The following is a 15,483-nucleotide window of genomic DNA, read 5'->3' as shown; positions in this document are numbered from 1 at the left end:
TAATACTGGGTCTGTACATGACTCTTTTCACTAATAAAAGAAAAAGCATAATAGTAGATAAAGAAAGCATAACTATAGCTATACATAATGTAAAGACACTATTTGGGCTGTTGTGGCCTTAATAATCCTGTTATTAATGTTTATGGGAGGTCAATAAAAAAGCTCATACAATAATAATAGTAACACAGGGCTTAGGACCCAATAGTATTGCATGAAAAAAACGTATTTTTAATCATGATTAGTGCTGAGTTTTATTCACACCAAAAGAAAGAATCATCTATAGATGCATTATCCTTCCTTCCTTTTTTCCTTTTTTTTTTTTTTTTAAAAAAAACAACAATTCAATATACCCTTCTTTAATATTCACTTATGTCGTTAAGACAAGTTTCAGAAAAAGATTGTTGGTTTGTAATTGGTGCTCATCAAGCAGGTGCATCTGAAAGACAATGTTCTGAACTTTCTGGACTTTCGAAAACAGTAACTCATAATATTCTTGCTAATTTCAAAAAGATGGGTTCACCTCATGCTTCTAATTTATCTGTTAGTGCTTTATTGGACAATAACAATAGTAAGTATCCTAGAGAAGGCAAAGAAGAATAACAATAATAACAAGTACTTTTTTTTTATTTTTGAATTTAAACTATGTAGAAAAACGCAAGATGAGTAACATTTCTGAAAAGGTAAAGGAGCAATGTAAGATGTATATATATATATATATATATATAAAAGAAATAATAATAATAATAGAAATTCATATTTATATATTATAGAGTACATCTCGTAAAAGAGGTAGACCTCGTAAACCAGCCGAACCACCTTTTTTTACAGAATTTATTGTACGAGATGTTTTATACGAAGCCAGAAAAAATCAGGTATGTAAAAAAGGAGGTGATAAGAAGGAGGAGGTGGAGGAGATGGTTATTAGGGTGGTAAGGTATGCGTAAGATAATAAAATTATTAATATAATGCATATAGACCATTTCTTGCCAACATAATAATTCTTCAAATTATCGACTTGATACCCCACCTAATGATGACGAAGAATTTAATGAAAATTTATTGTCAGCAAATAATAAAATAATCAAGAAGCGACGTAGTAGTGAAGATAATGCTAATACAGCTTTACCTCTTACGCCTCGTTCCTTTACAACTCTCGATGATGAAGAGGAGAAAAACGATTTAGATGAAGAAAAGATATGGACAATTGAGGACGATAAAGAATTACTTGAACATGTATTAGAATTGCCTATGAAGTATGTAAAATGGAAGGAATTAGAAACGAAATTTGATGACAGACACTTGGCTAAAATGTGTTATGAACGTTGGGAATATATAAAAAAGCAAATGTTAAAAGATGTTAAGAATGTTGCTTCTACTTTTGATAATGAATTATAACACTTTATGCAATAAATTTTCATTTGTATAATGAAATTTATATAAAGAAAGGATCGTCAATGATAAAAACTAAAGAAGTATTACAGGGCCAATAATTTAAGTGTAACCTGCCTCAACGTGCAAATTGTCCTTATTATAATATTTAAGCATGGTTTTAATCAATGTCAGTGCTCCCATTAAAGCCATTATTATTATAACACTTTTCTTATTCTTATACAACTCTTTCCCTCCCTCTTTTTTTTTTTTTTCTTTTATCTTTAGTTCTTCTTTAACTTTTCATTTCTTATACCCTTAAAACACCTTCCATTCCCTTTTAATAAACGTCTTTTTTTTTCTTTATCTTATTTTGCCACTTAATTCATTTTTAATGATAAAAAGGACCAAGTGGCGACTCTCTTTTTTCTTTCTACTTGTATCAACTTTATTCTTTTTAATAGGTAAATAATATATGAATATTTATATTTATTTATAAGAATGCGATTATAAAGAGTTAACGATTTTTATTATCTTTTTATTTATTTATTTTTTCACTCTCAAATAGTTGATGCGAGTCAAGAAAGTAAGTGCTAATAGTTACGGAATTAGATTGGAGTCCTTAATATTTGTGTATATTATAGATAAAGATAATACAAAGTTAACTACTACTCAACATCATATTACCAGAAGTAAACATCGAAAACATCATCACAGCACTTTCTCTAGGACCACTAAAACGATCAGAAATTGCTCTTTGGCTTCAATTCAACGTAAACGTTTATTACAAAGTAAAAAATCATCATCTTCTTCTTCATTATCTCATGCTCAAACTATTTTTGTATGTATTCATGGAAAAAAAAGTACGAAAACAAAACATCATACGACCACAAAGAAAGTCAGCCATAAGAAAGATAATTCCGAATTAGCTACAAAAAAGAAAAAGCATCATCATCATAGCTTAAAGAAGACGATAACAAAGAATAAATCCCATCATAACTCAACAAATTCAAAGAAAAAGCAATTTAAATCAAAAAAGACTAGTTCACATAAATCGAAGCAAACTAATATTAAAAAAGTTACAGTTACGACAATTCGACTTGATAATAAAACTCGTACAACCTCAAGTGCTGCTGTTGCTGCTGCTGCTGCTACTACTACTACTACTGCTACTGATTCAGAAGGATTTATTCCCCCACCACCTATCTCTTATAGTCAAACTTATAAAGAAGAAGAAGAAGAAGATGCTTATGATACAAATGATATAGATAACACAACTACTATTGTACAATTTTCTGAGAATGACGATAATAGCTCAAATGAACCCACACTTCCCACTACTACAACAGATTCAACTATAGCAAACCCTTTGTCTTCTACAGCACCCATTGATAATAATAATCAAGTTGCTGTTCAAAGCGTTCAGAATGGAAAGGAGATTGAAAACGAACCACAAAGTAAGATAGTTGGGGTCTCTGTTGGTGCCGTTGTTGGCTGTTTGGCTGCAGCCGGACTCGCTGGCATGTTCATCTACAAACGTAAACAAAGGGCAAATAAGGAACAAGATGAAATACAAGAGACTGAACAAATCAACACACGTTGGCGTACTCAGTCATTTATGGCTGTCGTCGCAGGAGCTGTAGCCAAACTACCGCATCGGAATAATTCATCGTCTAGCGCTCATAAGAGAGGGGGTGGTGTTTTAGGAAGTATTCGTCGAGCTGCGAGTAATGCATCACGTTCATTATCGGTAAGATCCAATAAAAGTAGTAGTTCAAGTGTTCAAAGTTATGGTATCGCTGTTTCCGGTCCTATACCAGCTATTGCTCGTATTGATGGTGATCAAACTCAGTACTATAATGAACCCTCAAGTTCATCTAATCAAAATGCACTTGGATATCATGCGCATGCTTACTAGAACTTTTTTAAATAAATATATTTATATAAATATATATAAGGAAACAAGAATAAATTGACCAAAAAAAAAAAAATTCTTCAATATATTAGCAATAAAGTAACAGTATAGGAATAAAAGATACATATTATTTATGTATATAATTGCATGAAAAAGCTTTTTCTTTTTTTTTTCTTCTTTTTTTCCTACTACAATCCACTATTCAAAGGTTTCTTTTTTTTCTATTCTTCCTCCCCCTTATAACCAAATATATTAAACAAGATAATAAATGGGAGTATATAAAAGGAGTTAAAAAAAAAAGAAAAAAAAAATGCTGCTGTAAAAATAATGTAGCACAAATTTATTATTCTGCAACGGATGGTATATATTAGCATTGTTTATAGGATTCAAAAATTCATTTTCTTTAACGAAATAATCTTCACCCTATTGCCAGGGCTGAGGCCTAGTTATTCTTCTATTATTAACTATTGCTTGTTGTAAAATAATTTCTTTTGTATTAATGATACTAGAAGCAGCAGAATTATTACTGTTGAAAGAGAGCTCATTATTGCTGCTGCTGCTGTCACTATTAGTTTGTTGCAAATTAATAATAGATTTTCAAGTACGTGTGATGGTGTTGATAATAGAACATTCCTGTGAACACCAATTTGTAAATTGCAATAATTCAAATAGTAAAGCTATAAAATAAGATACAATAATTTCTTCTTGGCATTGGTTCTGTCTCTTTTTTTTGTAATAAACTTTCTTCACTCCCAATATCTTTCTCTTCTATCTAATAACATCTCATTATTATCAATCTGAAAATATATATCATGTCATTAGGTTACAATTAGTAGCTTAATAAATATTTATATAAGATTTACAGTTACAAAATTAATAAAATTTATTAAATGCTGTATATTGTCCTACAAAAAAAAAAAAAAAAAAAAAAAAAAAAAAAAAAAAAAAAAAAAAAAAAAAAAAAAAAAGAGAGAGAGAGAGAGAGAATGGTGTCAAAGCTTGTAGTACATATTCACACATTTTATTTCTCTTAAGCAAATCTGAACAAACTCGTTTAAATAAATCATCCAGGGGGTTTTTTTTTTTCCTACATTGTTCTACTTTTTCAATAATGGTATAGACAAGTTTTAAGTGAATGTAAATAATCATGAAAGACAGGTGAATCTGTCCGAATATCTTCATATAACATATCTAATGATAAACTGATACTACAGTCTTCATTCACAGTTCATTTGCTGCTGATATTGAGAATAATTCCTTATCTTCCTACTTCTATTTGTCATATGATATTTATCTTCTTCACCAATATTGCTACAAGTGTGTTTTTTTTATTGCTATAGTCATTTAAAGGCGTCGGTATGTCTGCATCCTCATTATGATCAGTATTCGATAATAAAGAAGAGGTTGATATTTGGTGATTGGGTGATATTATAACTTATTTGCAGAGAAGATAAGCTAAAAGAAGATCGAACTAATCTGCTATTAAATTTAGTAGCGCTACTAGTATTATCATGTAGATTTATTTATATGTAATAACGGAACACTTGTAGAACAGGAAGAATGATTCATTGAATAAACCGTTTACTTTGTACGTATATGAATATAGACGAATAAAAAAAAAGATCAGGAAAGAGATACAGAGGTAAAATAAATTACTATGCATATATATATATATTTTTATGCTTGTTAAGACACTGATGTAAGACATTGAATACATCAAAATAAGCTCTTGATTTTAAGGGGGTAAAATGGCCTATTTATGTTATTGTGTGACAAGTTAAATTCATTTTGATAATTAATTCTTTTCTCCTTGTCATTATTACTATTCTTCCCCTTTTTTCTTTCTTGTTTTCTCCTCCTTTTCTTTATTGTCTCCCTCTTTTTTGCGAATGAAATAACTTAATACAATTTAGTATACATTAAAATATGTGTTATAATTAATTTTATTATAATACAGATAGTGTGTATGTAGTGCATAATAAGTTTTATAAGCAACTACTAATAATGATTAATTACCCCCTTGTTTGTTGATAAGAAAGAGAGTGAGAGTGAGAGAGAAGAAAAAAAAGGGGGGGTGGAAGAGGAGAAGGAGAGAAAGGGTGAAAGGAATTGTCACCTTTTTATTATTTTTATCTTTTTTTTTTCTCTTATTTTCTTATTTTCTTATTTTCTTATTTTTTTATTTTCTTATTTTATATATTTTATATATTTTATATATTTTATATATTTTATATATTTTTAGAGTACAATTTATAGTTGTATATATATTTTTCAAGATTGTGCCTTGAATATTTAACGTCAAGTATACAGTATAAACATTCAAAAAAAAAAAAAAAGGACAAAGACGTTTTTATTTTTTCCATTTATTTATATCGATAATAATGTCACCAATACCTTTGTCAACAGAGATTACCATGAAAGCATTAATGGACAAAGCTTTATTTTATTTAAATTCTGGACAATTTAAGGTACAAAAAAAAATCTTTTTTCCAGCAATGATTTACGTATATTCCTATTAGATGTCTTATGATTTATATATTGAAGTCTTATTGTCAGCTATAAACGAATTTAAACAGCTTAAATTTATAAATCAATGTAAAAATAAATGCGAAAAAAAAAAAAAAAAAAAACTTCTTTTGTATCATAAACTTACTTAAAAATTTTATAGCTGTAGTTGATAATAATTTATCTTCTTTATTTTATTTGGCACATACCTGTTTAAGACATGCTAGAAGCATATCTTCAAATTGTACAATACCATCTTCTCCACCTCCAGTTCCACCAAAACCAAAACGTTTATTTATTAATAAAAAAATAACTAAATTATCTCCACCTCCTTTACCTGCAAGACCTAATTATCAAGCGAGAAATATAGAACAGAAAAAATCTTCTTTATACCAATCGGATCAAACAAGATATGTACATAATGAAGGTAAATGAATATATAATACGTAATTTTTCTTTTAACGTATACACACACATACATATGTCTATATTTATATATATATGTCTATTTATATATTTAGGAAAGACTTTTTCTTCTGTTAAAATAACTTCAAGTCAAACAAAATCACCTTATAAACAATCTGTGGCTATGACTGTTTCACATACAACATCATTAAATACAGTTAAAGCTTTATTATCTCTTACTACTCCGAATTCAGAGAATAATGGAATAGCAAAAAGAGAAAGCTATTATAATTCTACTTCTACTTCATTATCATCCACAATAAATAATGTGGATGATAATATCTTTTTACTATCAAATAGTACAATCGATCCATATATTCTAATTACAGTGCAAACGAGTAACAGTGATAATAGCTTATCTTCAAATAATATCCATTCTAGTTATCTACCTAGAATACCACAGGCACCTCTTATTACTACTTACAAATTACTTCAAAGACAAGTAGAGGATGCTAATGAGCAAAATCAGTTAGAGGATCTATCTTTCCCTTTAAATCGAGTTCGTAATATCTATATGACAGCTACAACTGTACCTACTATTTTACAATTTTCACCTGTACTTATTGCATATCAATTGACTTTAATTGATTCGACTATCTTTCGTAATATTCCAGTAAATGCTATCCTGACACATACTCCAAAGACCCCTCATCCAGCTATTGTTGCCTCGACTGACTTTTTTAATTATTTGACTCGATTTATAGAACATGCTATCTTATTACAGCAGGATGCCTCATCGCGTGCTGAGTATATACATCATTGGATTAAAGTAGCTCAAATATGTTTTGAATTAAAGAATTATCAAACTTTAAAGGCAGTTATCTCTGCGTTTGGTACACCTCCTATTGGACGTTTGAAACGGTCTTGGCAATTTGTACCTAAAAAGAGTTTGAATCTACTAGAGGCTCTAAGTGACTTTATGTCAGAGGCATCCAATTATGCGAATTATAGAGCAAAGATAGGTCTGCTGACGTTGTCTGTTGAAGAAGATGAAATTAAATCTAGGGAAGTGATCCAAGGGGATACATTCTTATCATCCTCCGCCAGTACTGAAGCAATCCCTACTGTGAAAAAAAAATTAGCTGCCGTCAGAAAGAATTCGTTTAGTGAACCCACTGTGCCATTTCTAGGTGTCTTTATCCATGATATGACTTACCTTGCAGCTGCTCTTCTTTCAAGGGAAGGAAGAGGTGAAACTCAAAATAATAGACGACATAATAGTGAATGGGTCATCAAGAAGGAGAACGATAGGAAATTAATCATGATACAACAGGATACTAGAGTCTCAGAACTATTAAGGTTATTCAAGAGCTTTCAACAGAGCCCACCTTATTCACCACATTTATCTGCAGCTTGTATGAAAGATTTAAATAAGAATCGTAAACGAAAATTATCTCATGCTTTAAAGAAATCGCCCATCTATTTTCAACAAGAAGATTACTACTACGATGGTGAATTAAGTATTGAAATGCAACAATGTCTTATAACTCAATATCTGGTATAAAGATTTACTATTATTCATGTTTATCACATTTATTTATTTATTTATTTATTTAGCTAACAAGGTCTTGGGTAAGTGAAAAAACAGTAGATGAATTAAGTTTGTTAAGAGAGCCTACTACAAAACAACCCATTAGAAATCATTCAGTACCTGATTTACAACCATCCATTATTAACTCAAAACTGATTTCTTCAAGTTCTTTAATACAAACCCCTTCATCCACTATTTCTCAAGAGGAAGGTATTCGAAATAGCTCAGGTAGTTTAACGAGTCATGGTGACAGTAGTTTAAGCTCCAATAATGATAGTAGACCTGTCAGTATAGAAAATGAAATAATATTAGAACGACATGAGGAAGCGATTAATAAAAAATTGACAATGAATCATTTTTGGTTGTTTGGTAGAAAAAGCGTAGACCAAGGGCTTTTGAAAGCATCTACTACTGAATCTTTATCTGCTGGACTTATCCACAGATCACCTAGGCATTTTTCTTTTGATGAGTTAAATGGAAAAGACATGCCAGTAGTCAATCAATCATTAACGAACAATAGTAGTACATCATTACTTGAACATAATGCAACACTTCGTATGAATCGAGAAAGTCCATTATTATCTGCAACCTCTATTTTTCGTAAAGATTTTTGGAAATCCAACAACCATCATCAACAAAATAAGGCACCTTTAATTATATTTAATAGTGATCCGTCTATGATTTCTTCATCTTCAGAAAAGATCTGCTGTCCTTCTTTTGATCAATTACATGAATATACATTATCGCCACCTCATCCATTAGATTTATCACCTTCCTCATCTACTGCGTTATAAAAAAAAAGAAAAAAAAAAGCGAATAGCATACATTCACAGACGGTTTTTCTTTTTCTTGTTCTTGTTCTTTTTCTTGTTTTTTTTTCTTTTTTTTTTTTTTCTTTTCTTTTTTTTTTTCCTTTTTTGTTATTTTAATAAAACATATTTTTAAACAAAATAATAATAATAATAATAATAGTAATAATAATAAAAAGATATACATTAAAATAATAAATATTTTACATCAATATACAGCATTTTGATGAAGCATTATCATTAGGATCATCAACACCAAATTTATTCATGCCGCCATTGCCACTATTGCCGCCATAGAAACCGGAGCTTGTATGTTTATTGTTATTCATGTCTTGTTCCTTATTATAGCGACGAATATTTCGTACAACTTCATAAAACGCTTCATCCACGTTTATGCGAAGTTTGGCTGATGCTTCGACAAAATGACAGCCATATTTCTTTGCCAAATCTCTACCCTCTTGACTGGATACTTGACGGTCTGATTCAAGATCGCATTTATTAGCAATCAATACCATGGGGAAATAATCTCTATCCTTGACTCGACAAATTTGTTGATGAAACGTTTCTATTTCCTCAAAGGACATTCGTGATGTTATTGAATAAACGAGTAAAAATCCTTCTCCATTTCTCATGTATTGTTCACGCATAGCACTTGTAAAATAAATTAATTTTAAGGTCTATTTACCTATCCTATGGTATGTATAGTTGTTTTACCTATATTCTTCTTGGCCTGCTGTATCCAAAACATCTAAAAGTGCAGTTTCTTCGTCTATAACGCATTGTTTTCTGTATGAATCTAATTAAACTTAAATGAGCTTTTTTATTTTATTTAAAAGAAAAGAAAAAAGGAAAAAAAAAAAAAGATTACCTTCAATAGTTGGGTCATATTCATCAACAAAATGGGATTGAATGAACTGAATTGTCAAAGCAGACTTGCCTACACCTGTTTATTATTATTATTATTATTAGGTGAGCAAGCTCTAAACAAATATAAAAAAGGAACATAAATTTACTTTACCTCCACCGCCCACCATAACAAGTTTATATTCACGTACCACCCAAGAAGCTGTCTTACTTGACATTTTATTTCTTTTTTTTTTATTTATTAATGGGGTTAACTTATTAAAAAAAAAAAAAAGAAAAAAAAAAAGAGAGAGAGAGAGAAAAAAGATGTATGTACAAATATGTATATTTAAATGCTCAACGCAAAGTATAGTTTCATAAAACTAAATAAAAAAAAACATAAAATAAAAAGAAAAAAAAATGGTAAGATTTAATGTTATTATCCCGCATTCGTGGCTTATATTACTACTAAAATAACTTGTACAATTTTACTGAAAAGCGACATACATCACTAAGAATAGGGTTACCTCCTATTGTTTGTTGTTTATTTCATTGTATTTGAATTCTTATATTAGAAGAATTCATTATATATACTCGCTTAATCCCTTTTTGTTCTTTCTTTTTTTTTATATTTGAAACATTTGTCAGAAAAGAAAACTAATATTTAAAGTTCAGATTCTATTAAGAATAAGAGGAGTTTATGCTTTCCCTTTTTTTTTTTTTTTTTTTTTTTTTTAACGTTTAATTTTCTAATAATAATTGTATATATTTTATACATGTAAATTATAGTTTGCTACTACTACTACTACTACTGCTACTAGTAGTAGGAATTCTTGCGAATAGCTTCTTTTCATGTCTTTTTTGCTCATGTTCTGATAAACGTATAACACCCTCTTGTGCAGTAGTAGCTACTAAAGTACCATCACGACTATATATTCTACCAAATGCAACGCCACGTCCATCATTTGTTCGTGGACTATAAATATCATATAAAAGCCATTCATCCACTCTTGTAGGTGCATGAAACCAAATTGTATGATCTAAAGATGTCATCATACCAATACTCTCTGAATTGTAAGATAACCCATTCGCAGTAGCAGCTGTATTAAGAAAGCCACTGTCTGAGGCATATGCAATAATACAAGCATGCAGTTTCATATCATCATTTAAGGATCCCCTAGTTTTGAACCATCTTTGCTATGTATGTATGTATATATTAGTATATAAACTTTTATATATGTATATGTATATGTATATGTATATATATTGATATATTGATATACATTTACATTATATGCATTCGGTTTCACATTGCCTGTAATAATTTCTTCGGGTGTATATTGAATAACTGCACGATAATCTATAGGTTGATCCTAAAATATATACATACACATATAGATAAATAAATTGCAAAGGAAATAAGAAAAAAAAAATCAACTTTTTTTTTTTTATCATACTTCTTCAAGTCTCTTATAAGCCTTTTTTATAAATTTTTCAGGAAATTTCTCGACTACTGTATTTGCTAATGCATGTTGTAATAACTTTGCATCCCTAAACATAATTTAATATGTTGATATTTGTATTATGATTATAAATATGCATATATAACTTACGAAGGTAAAGTATCAGGATCAGCTACATTAGGCATAGTGGACTTTATGATATCGGGTAACAATTATTAAAAAAAAAATTAATAGTCAGTTATTTTCCCCACAAAATTTTTTTTTCTTTTTCTCTTTTTTTTTTTTTTTTTTTTTTTTTTTTTTTTTTTTTTTTTTTTACTTGATGATTTAAGCTAACACCCTTCATAGGCTTAGCAAAACTACAACTGCAAACATAAATAACTTTTCCTCTTTGCGTTGCTTTTACAATTCTAGTTGCAAATGATTTACCATCTCGAATACATTGAACACTATAGATAACTGGGATTTCAACATGGCAAGCCAAGATAAAATAAGCATGTAGAGACTATTCATTATTATTCTTCATAGTGAGTCATTACATCATCATATTTTAACTCATAATAACATCTATTATTATTTTACATGTACAAAGAATGATTCGGGCACAGTATCCCAAGCCGCTTTTAAGGACTGAGCAACAATCTATAAATAATACATGTATTAAAAGAGAGAAAGAGAAATTCATGTGATCCTGTATTCTATACCTGACCTCCAAAAGCCCCTCTTGATCCATAAGGTAACCATAGTTCTTTACTCATATATAAATTAGTATCTATCAATTTTACATCAACAGCATTTCTCATTTTCATTGCAAAATCAATTTCCTTGTTTTCTGGATATTTTATTTTATTACTTTCATTATCGAAGGTAATTTTATTAGGGTAAGTAGTAGAAATGACAGGCATTTAAACTATATTAATTTTACGAAAATAAAAAAAAATAAAAAAAAAAATATATAAAATAAAAAAAAAGAAATAATAAAAAAAAAGATGACTTGTTCAAATATTATGTTTTCCGTGGAAAAAATATTAATAATAAAATATCATCATTAAAGCATCTTATAACTCAACTTAAAATATTCTATAGTAAAAAGACATTAAATAATAGTAAAAATGTTCTGTAAATTTAATTTATAAAGAAAATCTCTCTTGTCCTTTTTTTTTTTTTTTTTTTTTTGTTTGTTTGTTTCTCATCATTTGTTAATGTTACTCATTACCTAATAAATTACTTATTATTGGCTACTAATCATTATATAATAATTTTCAAAAAAAAAAAGACTGTATTTTGTTGGTTGGATGACAAATTGTAGTTATTGGTACTCAGATTAACCTGTCCTGAAACGTTGATTCGATTCAATTTATCCCTTGTTGCACTTCATCGGATGAATGATTTAATTCATGTATTCCTCCGAAAAAAAAAAAAAAAAAAAATAGCTGAAATATATCTGTTTATAAAAAGGGATTCTATTCTACAGTATTTAGTTTCCTTTTTTCCCTTAATTTTTTTTTCCCCCCAAAAAAAAAAAAAAATGTCTGTCCTCGAACAACTCAAGAACTTCACTACTATTGTTGCTGATACTGGCGATTTTGAAAGTAAGGATTTTTAATCATTTATATGCTTTGTATGAGAGAGGTTAAAATATTCACTACGCGTATAAATAGCTATTGCTCAATACAAGCCCCAAGATGCTACTACCAACCCTTCTTTAATTTTGGCTGCTGCTCAGAAGCCTCAATATGCTCATCTTATTGAGGATGCTATCAAGTATGCTAAGTCTAAGGATGTGTAAGTGTTCATTATTATGTAGTCATTTTTTTTTATTTTATTTTATTTTTTTTTAAAAAAAAAGTGGGGATATATAAATATATATGCATATAGAAAAGTATAACTAATTCTATATATATATATACTTGAATGTATTTTGTCAAACGAATAGTTCTGATGCTGAAAAGCTTGAATTGGCTACTGATAAGCTTTTAGTTAACTTTGGTTCTGAAATTTTGAAGATTGTTCCCGGTCGTGTTTCTACTGAAGTAGATGCTCGTCTTTCTTTTGATACTGAAGCCACCATTTCAAAGGCACTTGCTCTTATTAAATTGTATGAAGAGAATGGTGTCAATAAGGAACGAGTTTTAATCAAGATTGCCTCTACTTGGGAAGGTATTCAAGCCGCTCATGTCCTTGAAACAAAGCATGGTATTCATTGTAACTTGACTTTATTGTTCGGTTTCGCTCAAGCTGTTGCATGTGCTGAAGCCGGCGTCACTCTTATTTCTCCTTTCGTGGGTCGTATCCTTGATTGGTATAAGAAGAACACGGGTGAAGAATACACAAGTGAAACTGATCCTGGTGTCAAGTCTGTTACCAAGATCTATAACTACTACAAGAAGTATGGATATAACACCATCGTCATGGGTGCTTCCTTCCGTAACACGGGTGAAATTGAACAATTGGCTGGTTGTGATTTCTTGACCATCTCTCCTGCTCTCTTGAGTAACTTGCAAGCCGAGCAAAAGAGCTTGGAACGTAAGTTAAGTAAGGAATCCGCTGAGGCTTCCTCCCTTGAAAAGGTATCTTACTTTACTGACGAAAAGGCTTTCCGTTGGGAAATGAACCAAGATGCTATGGCTACTGAAAAGTTGTCAGAAGGTATTCGTAACTTTGCTAAGGATGGTCTTAAGCTTGAAAACTTGTTGAAGGAAAAGCTTGCTTTGTAAATATATATTCCCCCCTCCATACTCACACACTTATGAAATTATTTTAAATTTATTATCTGCATCTTTTTTTTTTTTTTTTAAAGAAAAAAAAAGAGGTAAAAAAAAAAACTATATATCTACATGTAGTTTTTTTTTTTTGTATACGTATCTATTTGTTCAAATAAATTCTTGTCATTAAATAATTAATAAACGCACATGTCTTGAAAGACATTTAGGTGATAATTACTACGAAGTTTGGGGATTTGGTCTTTTTTTTTTTAATCAGACCCGTAAACTATTACGTAACCGAGTTTCTTTATTTTCTGAGTGACTTTTTTTTTTAAAAAAAAGAAATTTGAAACTCAGTTTGAATAATATTACGTAATTCATGCTAAACTACGCAGTAACTTTTTTTTTTATACACATATTTATATGTAAACAAAGGATCATACGAAGTAAAAACATAACACTTTTAAGAGAGGTATTCCATTACTTAGTTGAAACAAGCAATTAAACTTTATTTATCTTGATACATCTTGTCACTAACTTTAAAACAATATAGTTTGGTATTCTAATATTGTATTGTATAATAGGCAAGTAGTAGTAGAAGTAGTAGCTTCATCATGACAATATTACGTTATTATTCACTTTCTTGAACTTTAAAAAAAAAAGCTTTATAAAAGAAAAATGAAGAGAAGAATTGCTTTCTTTCAGAGTGCAAAAGGGGGGGTCATTGTGTTAAGGTTTATCTCATGTATTCAAAGTTCTTTACGAAACTTCATGATTTTAAAATAAACAAAGCCAAAAAAAATAAAATAAATATTACGTGCTGTTTTTCTCGTTGATTTTGAAAGATATGATTGTTGTTGTTGATTTTTTTTTTCTTTTAATAACAAATTGCTTATGTTAATGAACAATTCCTTACTAGAAACTATACAAATGTTTTATAAAACAACTATTACATGAATAGGATTTATTACTTCAGATGAATTAAAATACGATGATTGTTATACCTGATTTGAACTCTGAAGAGCAAAAAAAAAAAAAGGCTATCAAAGGAAGGCGTATATTACTGAGAGAATATATAAAATGTTAGGTTGATTCATAGTGGCGTTAAATATGCAAAGTAACAGTGCAAGAATCCAAAGAAAGAAGAAGAGGCATTCCTTTTTTTTTTGTTTATTACAATAGATAATGTTAATATGCAAAAATAAATAAATATTTCTTAAAATATATATTCAATAAGCTATGTTTGATCATTGACAATGTATTTTGCTTATCTTAGACGTGGACAAAAGTATAGAAATTACATTGTTTATTCATCTTCATAATTAACTCAAACAGGTATAAATTCTTCTATTTATTATAAGGTCTTTGACAATCTATTAAGATGCAGTATTATTTACCCTTAAATGTATTTACAACACAACATATAAATCTAATGAAAACATACACGCGTGTTTTACCATCTAAACCAAAAAAAAAAGATAAGAAATATTATATGGCAATACTTACATCACACATGAAGCCTTTTATACTTTTCTTTTTTTTCTTTTTTTCTTTTTTTTCTTTTTTTTCTTTTTTTTCTTTTTTTCTTTTTTTTCTTTTTTTTCTTTTTTTTCTTTTTTTTCTTTTTTTTCTTTTTTTTCTTTTTTTTTTTTTGATCTATACTCAGATTCCAAAAAAAGAAAGATAATAATGATTTTACTGAACATGGAAAAGATCTTTAAATTCTAATGGAAAATGACCTTCTCTTTACCTAAGAAAAAAAAAGTATCTCTCTCTTTTTTTTTGTTTTAAAAAAAAAAAAAAGAAATTACGGCCAAAAATTTCAAGATTGCTGTTGTATGAATGTTTACGTAATATTTGAAATCCATACGCATTTTTT

The 15,483-nt window shown here is 29.0% G+C and overlaps 6 protein-coding genes across 6 annotated transcripts; 4 read left to right on the top strand and 2 right to left on the bottom strand.

Moving 5' to 3' along the window:
- The first annotated feature begins 316 nt into the window (after positions 1-316).
- BX663DRAFT_502891 (uncharacterized protein) lies at positions 317-1,688 on the top strand. Its single transcript, XM_051526678.1, has 4 exons — positions 317-568; positions 649-680; positions 771-872; positions 976-1,688. The coding sequence occupies exons 1-4, from the start codon at positions 370-372 to the stop codon at positions 1,393-1,395; spliced, it is 753 nt and encodes a 250-aa protein (XP_051384573.1). The 5' UTR covers positions 317-369; the 3' UTR covers positions 1,396-1,688.
- BX663DRAFT_502886 (uncharacterized protein) lies at positions 1,632-3,428 on the top strand. The gene is made up of 2 exons (XM_051526677.1): positions 1,632-1,832; positions 1,937-3,428. Exon 2 carries the CDS (start codon positions 1,940-1,942, stop codon positions 3,284-3,286), a length of 1,347 nt encoding a protein of 448 aa, XP_051384572.1. The 5' UTR covers positions 1,632-1,832; positions 1,937-1,939; the 3' UTR covers positions 3,287-3,428.
- A 2,372-nt stretch (positions 3,429-5,800) lies between these two features.
- On the top strand, positions 5,801-8,638 carry BX663DRAFT_502880 (ras guanine nucleotide exchange factor domain-containing protein; the record flags this gene model as incomplete). The annotated part of the gene is made up of 5 exons (XM_051526676.1): positions 5,801-5,878; positions 5,952-6,051; positions 6,124-6,215; positions 6,310-7,751; positions 7,811-8,638. Coding segments are annotated over 5 exons (2,480 nt in total), but the record flags the coding sequence as incomplete, so codon positions are not given.
- Positions 8,639-8,747: 109 nt separating this feature from the next.
- Positions 8,748-9,729, bottom strand: BX663DRAFT_502877 (ras-like protein 1). Its single transcript, XM_051526675.1, has 4 exons — positions 9,612-9,729; positions 9,462-9,536; positions 9,308-9,389; positions 8,748-9,244 (listed from the first exon to the last, which is right to left on the bottom strand). Exons 1-4 carry the CDS (start codon positions 9,673-9,675, stop codon positions 8,797-8,799), a joined length of 669 nt encoding a protein of 222 aa, XP_051384570.1. The 5' UTR covers positions 9,676-9,729; the 3' UTR covers positions 8,748-8,796.
- A 485-nt stretch (positions 9,730-10,214) lies between these two features.
- Positions 10,215-11,849, bottom strand: BX663DRAFT_502873 (HotDog domain-containing protein). The gene is made up of 7 exons (XM_051526674.1): positions 11,609-11,849; positions 11,482-11,541; positions 11,219-11,404; positions 11,050-11,090; positions 10,894-10,987; positions 10,726-10,809; positions 10,215-10,633 (listed from the first exon to the last, which is right to left on the bottom strand). Exons 1-7 carry the CDS (start codon positions 11,630-11,632, stop codon positions 10,220-10,222), a joined length of 903 nt encoding a protein of 300 aa, XP_051384569.1. The 5' UTR covers positions 11,633-11,849; the 3' UTR covers positions 10,215-10,219.
- Positions 11,850-12,385: 536 nt separating this feature from the next.
- Positions 12,386-13,707, top strand: BX663DRAFT_502868 (transaldolase). The gene is made up of 3 exons (XM_051526673.1): positions 12,386-12,491; positions 12,561-12,684; positions 12,836-13,707. The coding sequence occupies exons 1-3, from the start codon at positions 12,428-12,430 to the stop codon at positions 13,614-13,616; spliced, it is 969 nt and encodes a 322-aa protein (XP_051384568.1). The 5' UTR covers positions 12,386-12,427; the 3' UTR covers positions 13,617-13,707.
- Positions 13,708-15,483: the final 1,776 nt, after the last annotated feature.

Source organism: Cokeromyces recurvatus, assembly GCF_025118155.1.
Source record: "Cokeromyces recurvatus strain NRRL 2243 chromosome Unknown BX663scaffold_7, whole genome shotgun sequence".
In the NCBI taxonomy this organism is placed as follows: domain Eukaryota; kingdom Fungi; phylum Mucoromycota; class Mucoromycetes; order Mucorales; family Mucoraceae; genus Cokeromyces; species Cokeromyces recurvatus.
The sequence above is the reverse complement of the archived record's forward strand: the minus strand, read 5'-3'. Positions and strand labels throughout refer to the sequence as shown.

Coding starts and splice junctions, on each gene's coding strand:
- BX663DRAFT_502891 (XM_051526678.1), top strand. CDS start 370: ATGTCGTTAAGACAAGTTTCAGAAAAAGATTGTTGGTTTGTAATTGGT. Junction 681..770: donor TGAGTAACATTTCTGAAAAG/GTAAAGGAGCAA, acceptor TATATATTATAG/AGTACATCTCGTAAAAGAGG. Junction 873..975: donor ACGAAGCCAGAAAAAATCAG/GTATGTAAAAAA, acceptor TAATGCATATAG/ACCATTTCTTGCCAACATAA.
- BX663DRAFT_502868 (XM_051526673.1), top strand. CDS start 12,428: ATGTCTGTCCTCGAACAACTCAAGAACTTCACTACTATTGTTGCTGAT. Junction 12,492..12,560: donor TGATACTGGCGATTTTGAAA/GTAAGGATTTTT, acceptor GCGTATAAATAG/CTATTGCTCAATACAAGCCC. Junction 12,685..12,835: donor TATGCTAAGTCTAAGGATGT/GTAAGTGTTCAT, acceptor TCAAACGAATAG/TTCTGATGCTGAAAAGCTTG.
- BX663DRAFT_502873 (XM_051526674.1), bottom strand. CDS start 11,632: ATGGATCAAGAGGGGCTTTTGGAG. Junction 11,542..11,608: donor ATCAAGAGGGGCTTTTGGAG/GTCAGGTATAGA, acceptor TATTATTTATAG/ATTGTTGCTCAGTCCTTAAA. Junction 11,405..11,481: donor CCGAATCATTCTTTGTACAT/GTAAAATAATAA, acceptor AATAATGAATAG/TCTCTACATGCTTATTTTAT.
- BX663DRAFT_502877 (XM_051526675.1), bottom strand. CDS start 9,675: ATGTCAAGTAAGACAGCTTCTTGGGTGGTACGTGAATATAAACTTGTT. Junction 9,537..9,611: donor TGTTATGGTGGGCGGTGGAG/GTAAAGTAAATT, acceptor AATAATAAACAG/GTGTAGGCAAGTCTGCTTTG. Junction 9,390..9,461: donor ATATGACCCAACTATTGAAG/GTAATCTTTTTT, acceptor AAGTTTAATTAG/ATTCATACAGAAAACAATGC.
- BX663DRAFT_502886 (XM_051526677.1), top strand. CDS start 1,940: ATGCGAGTCAAGAAAGTAAGTGCTAATAGTTACGGAATTAGATTGGAG.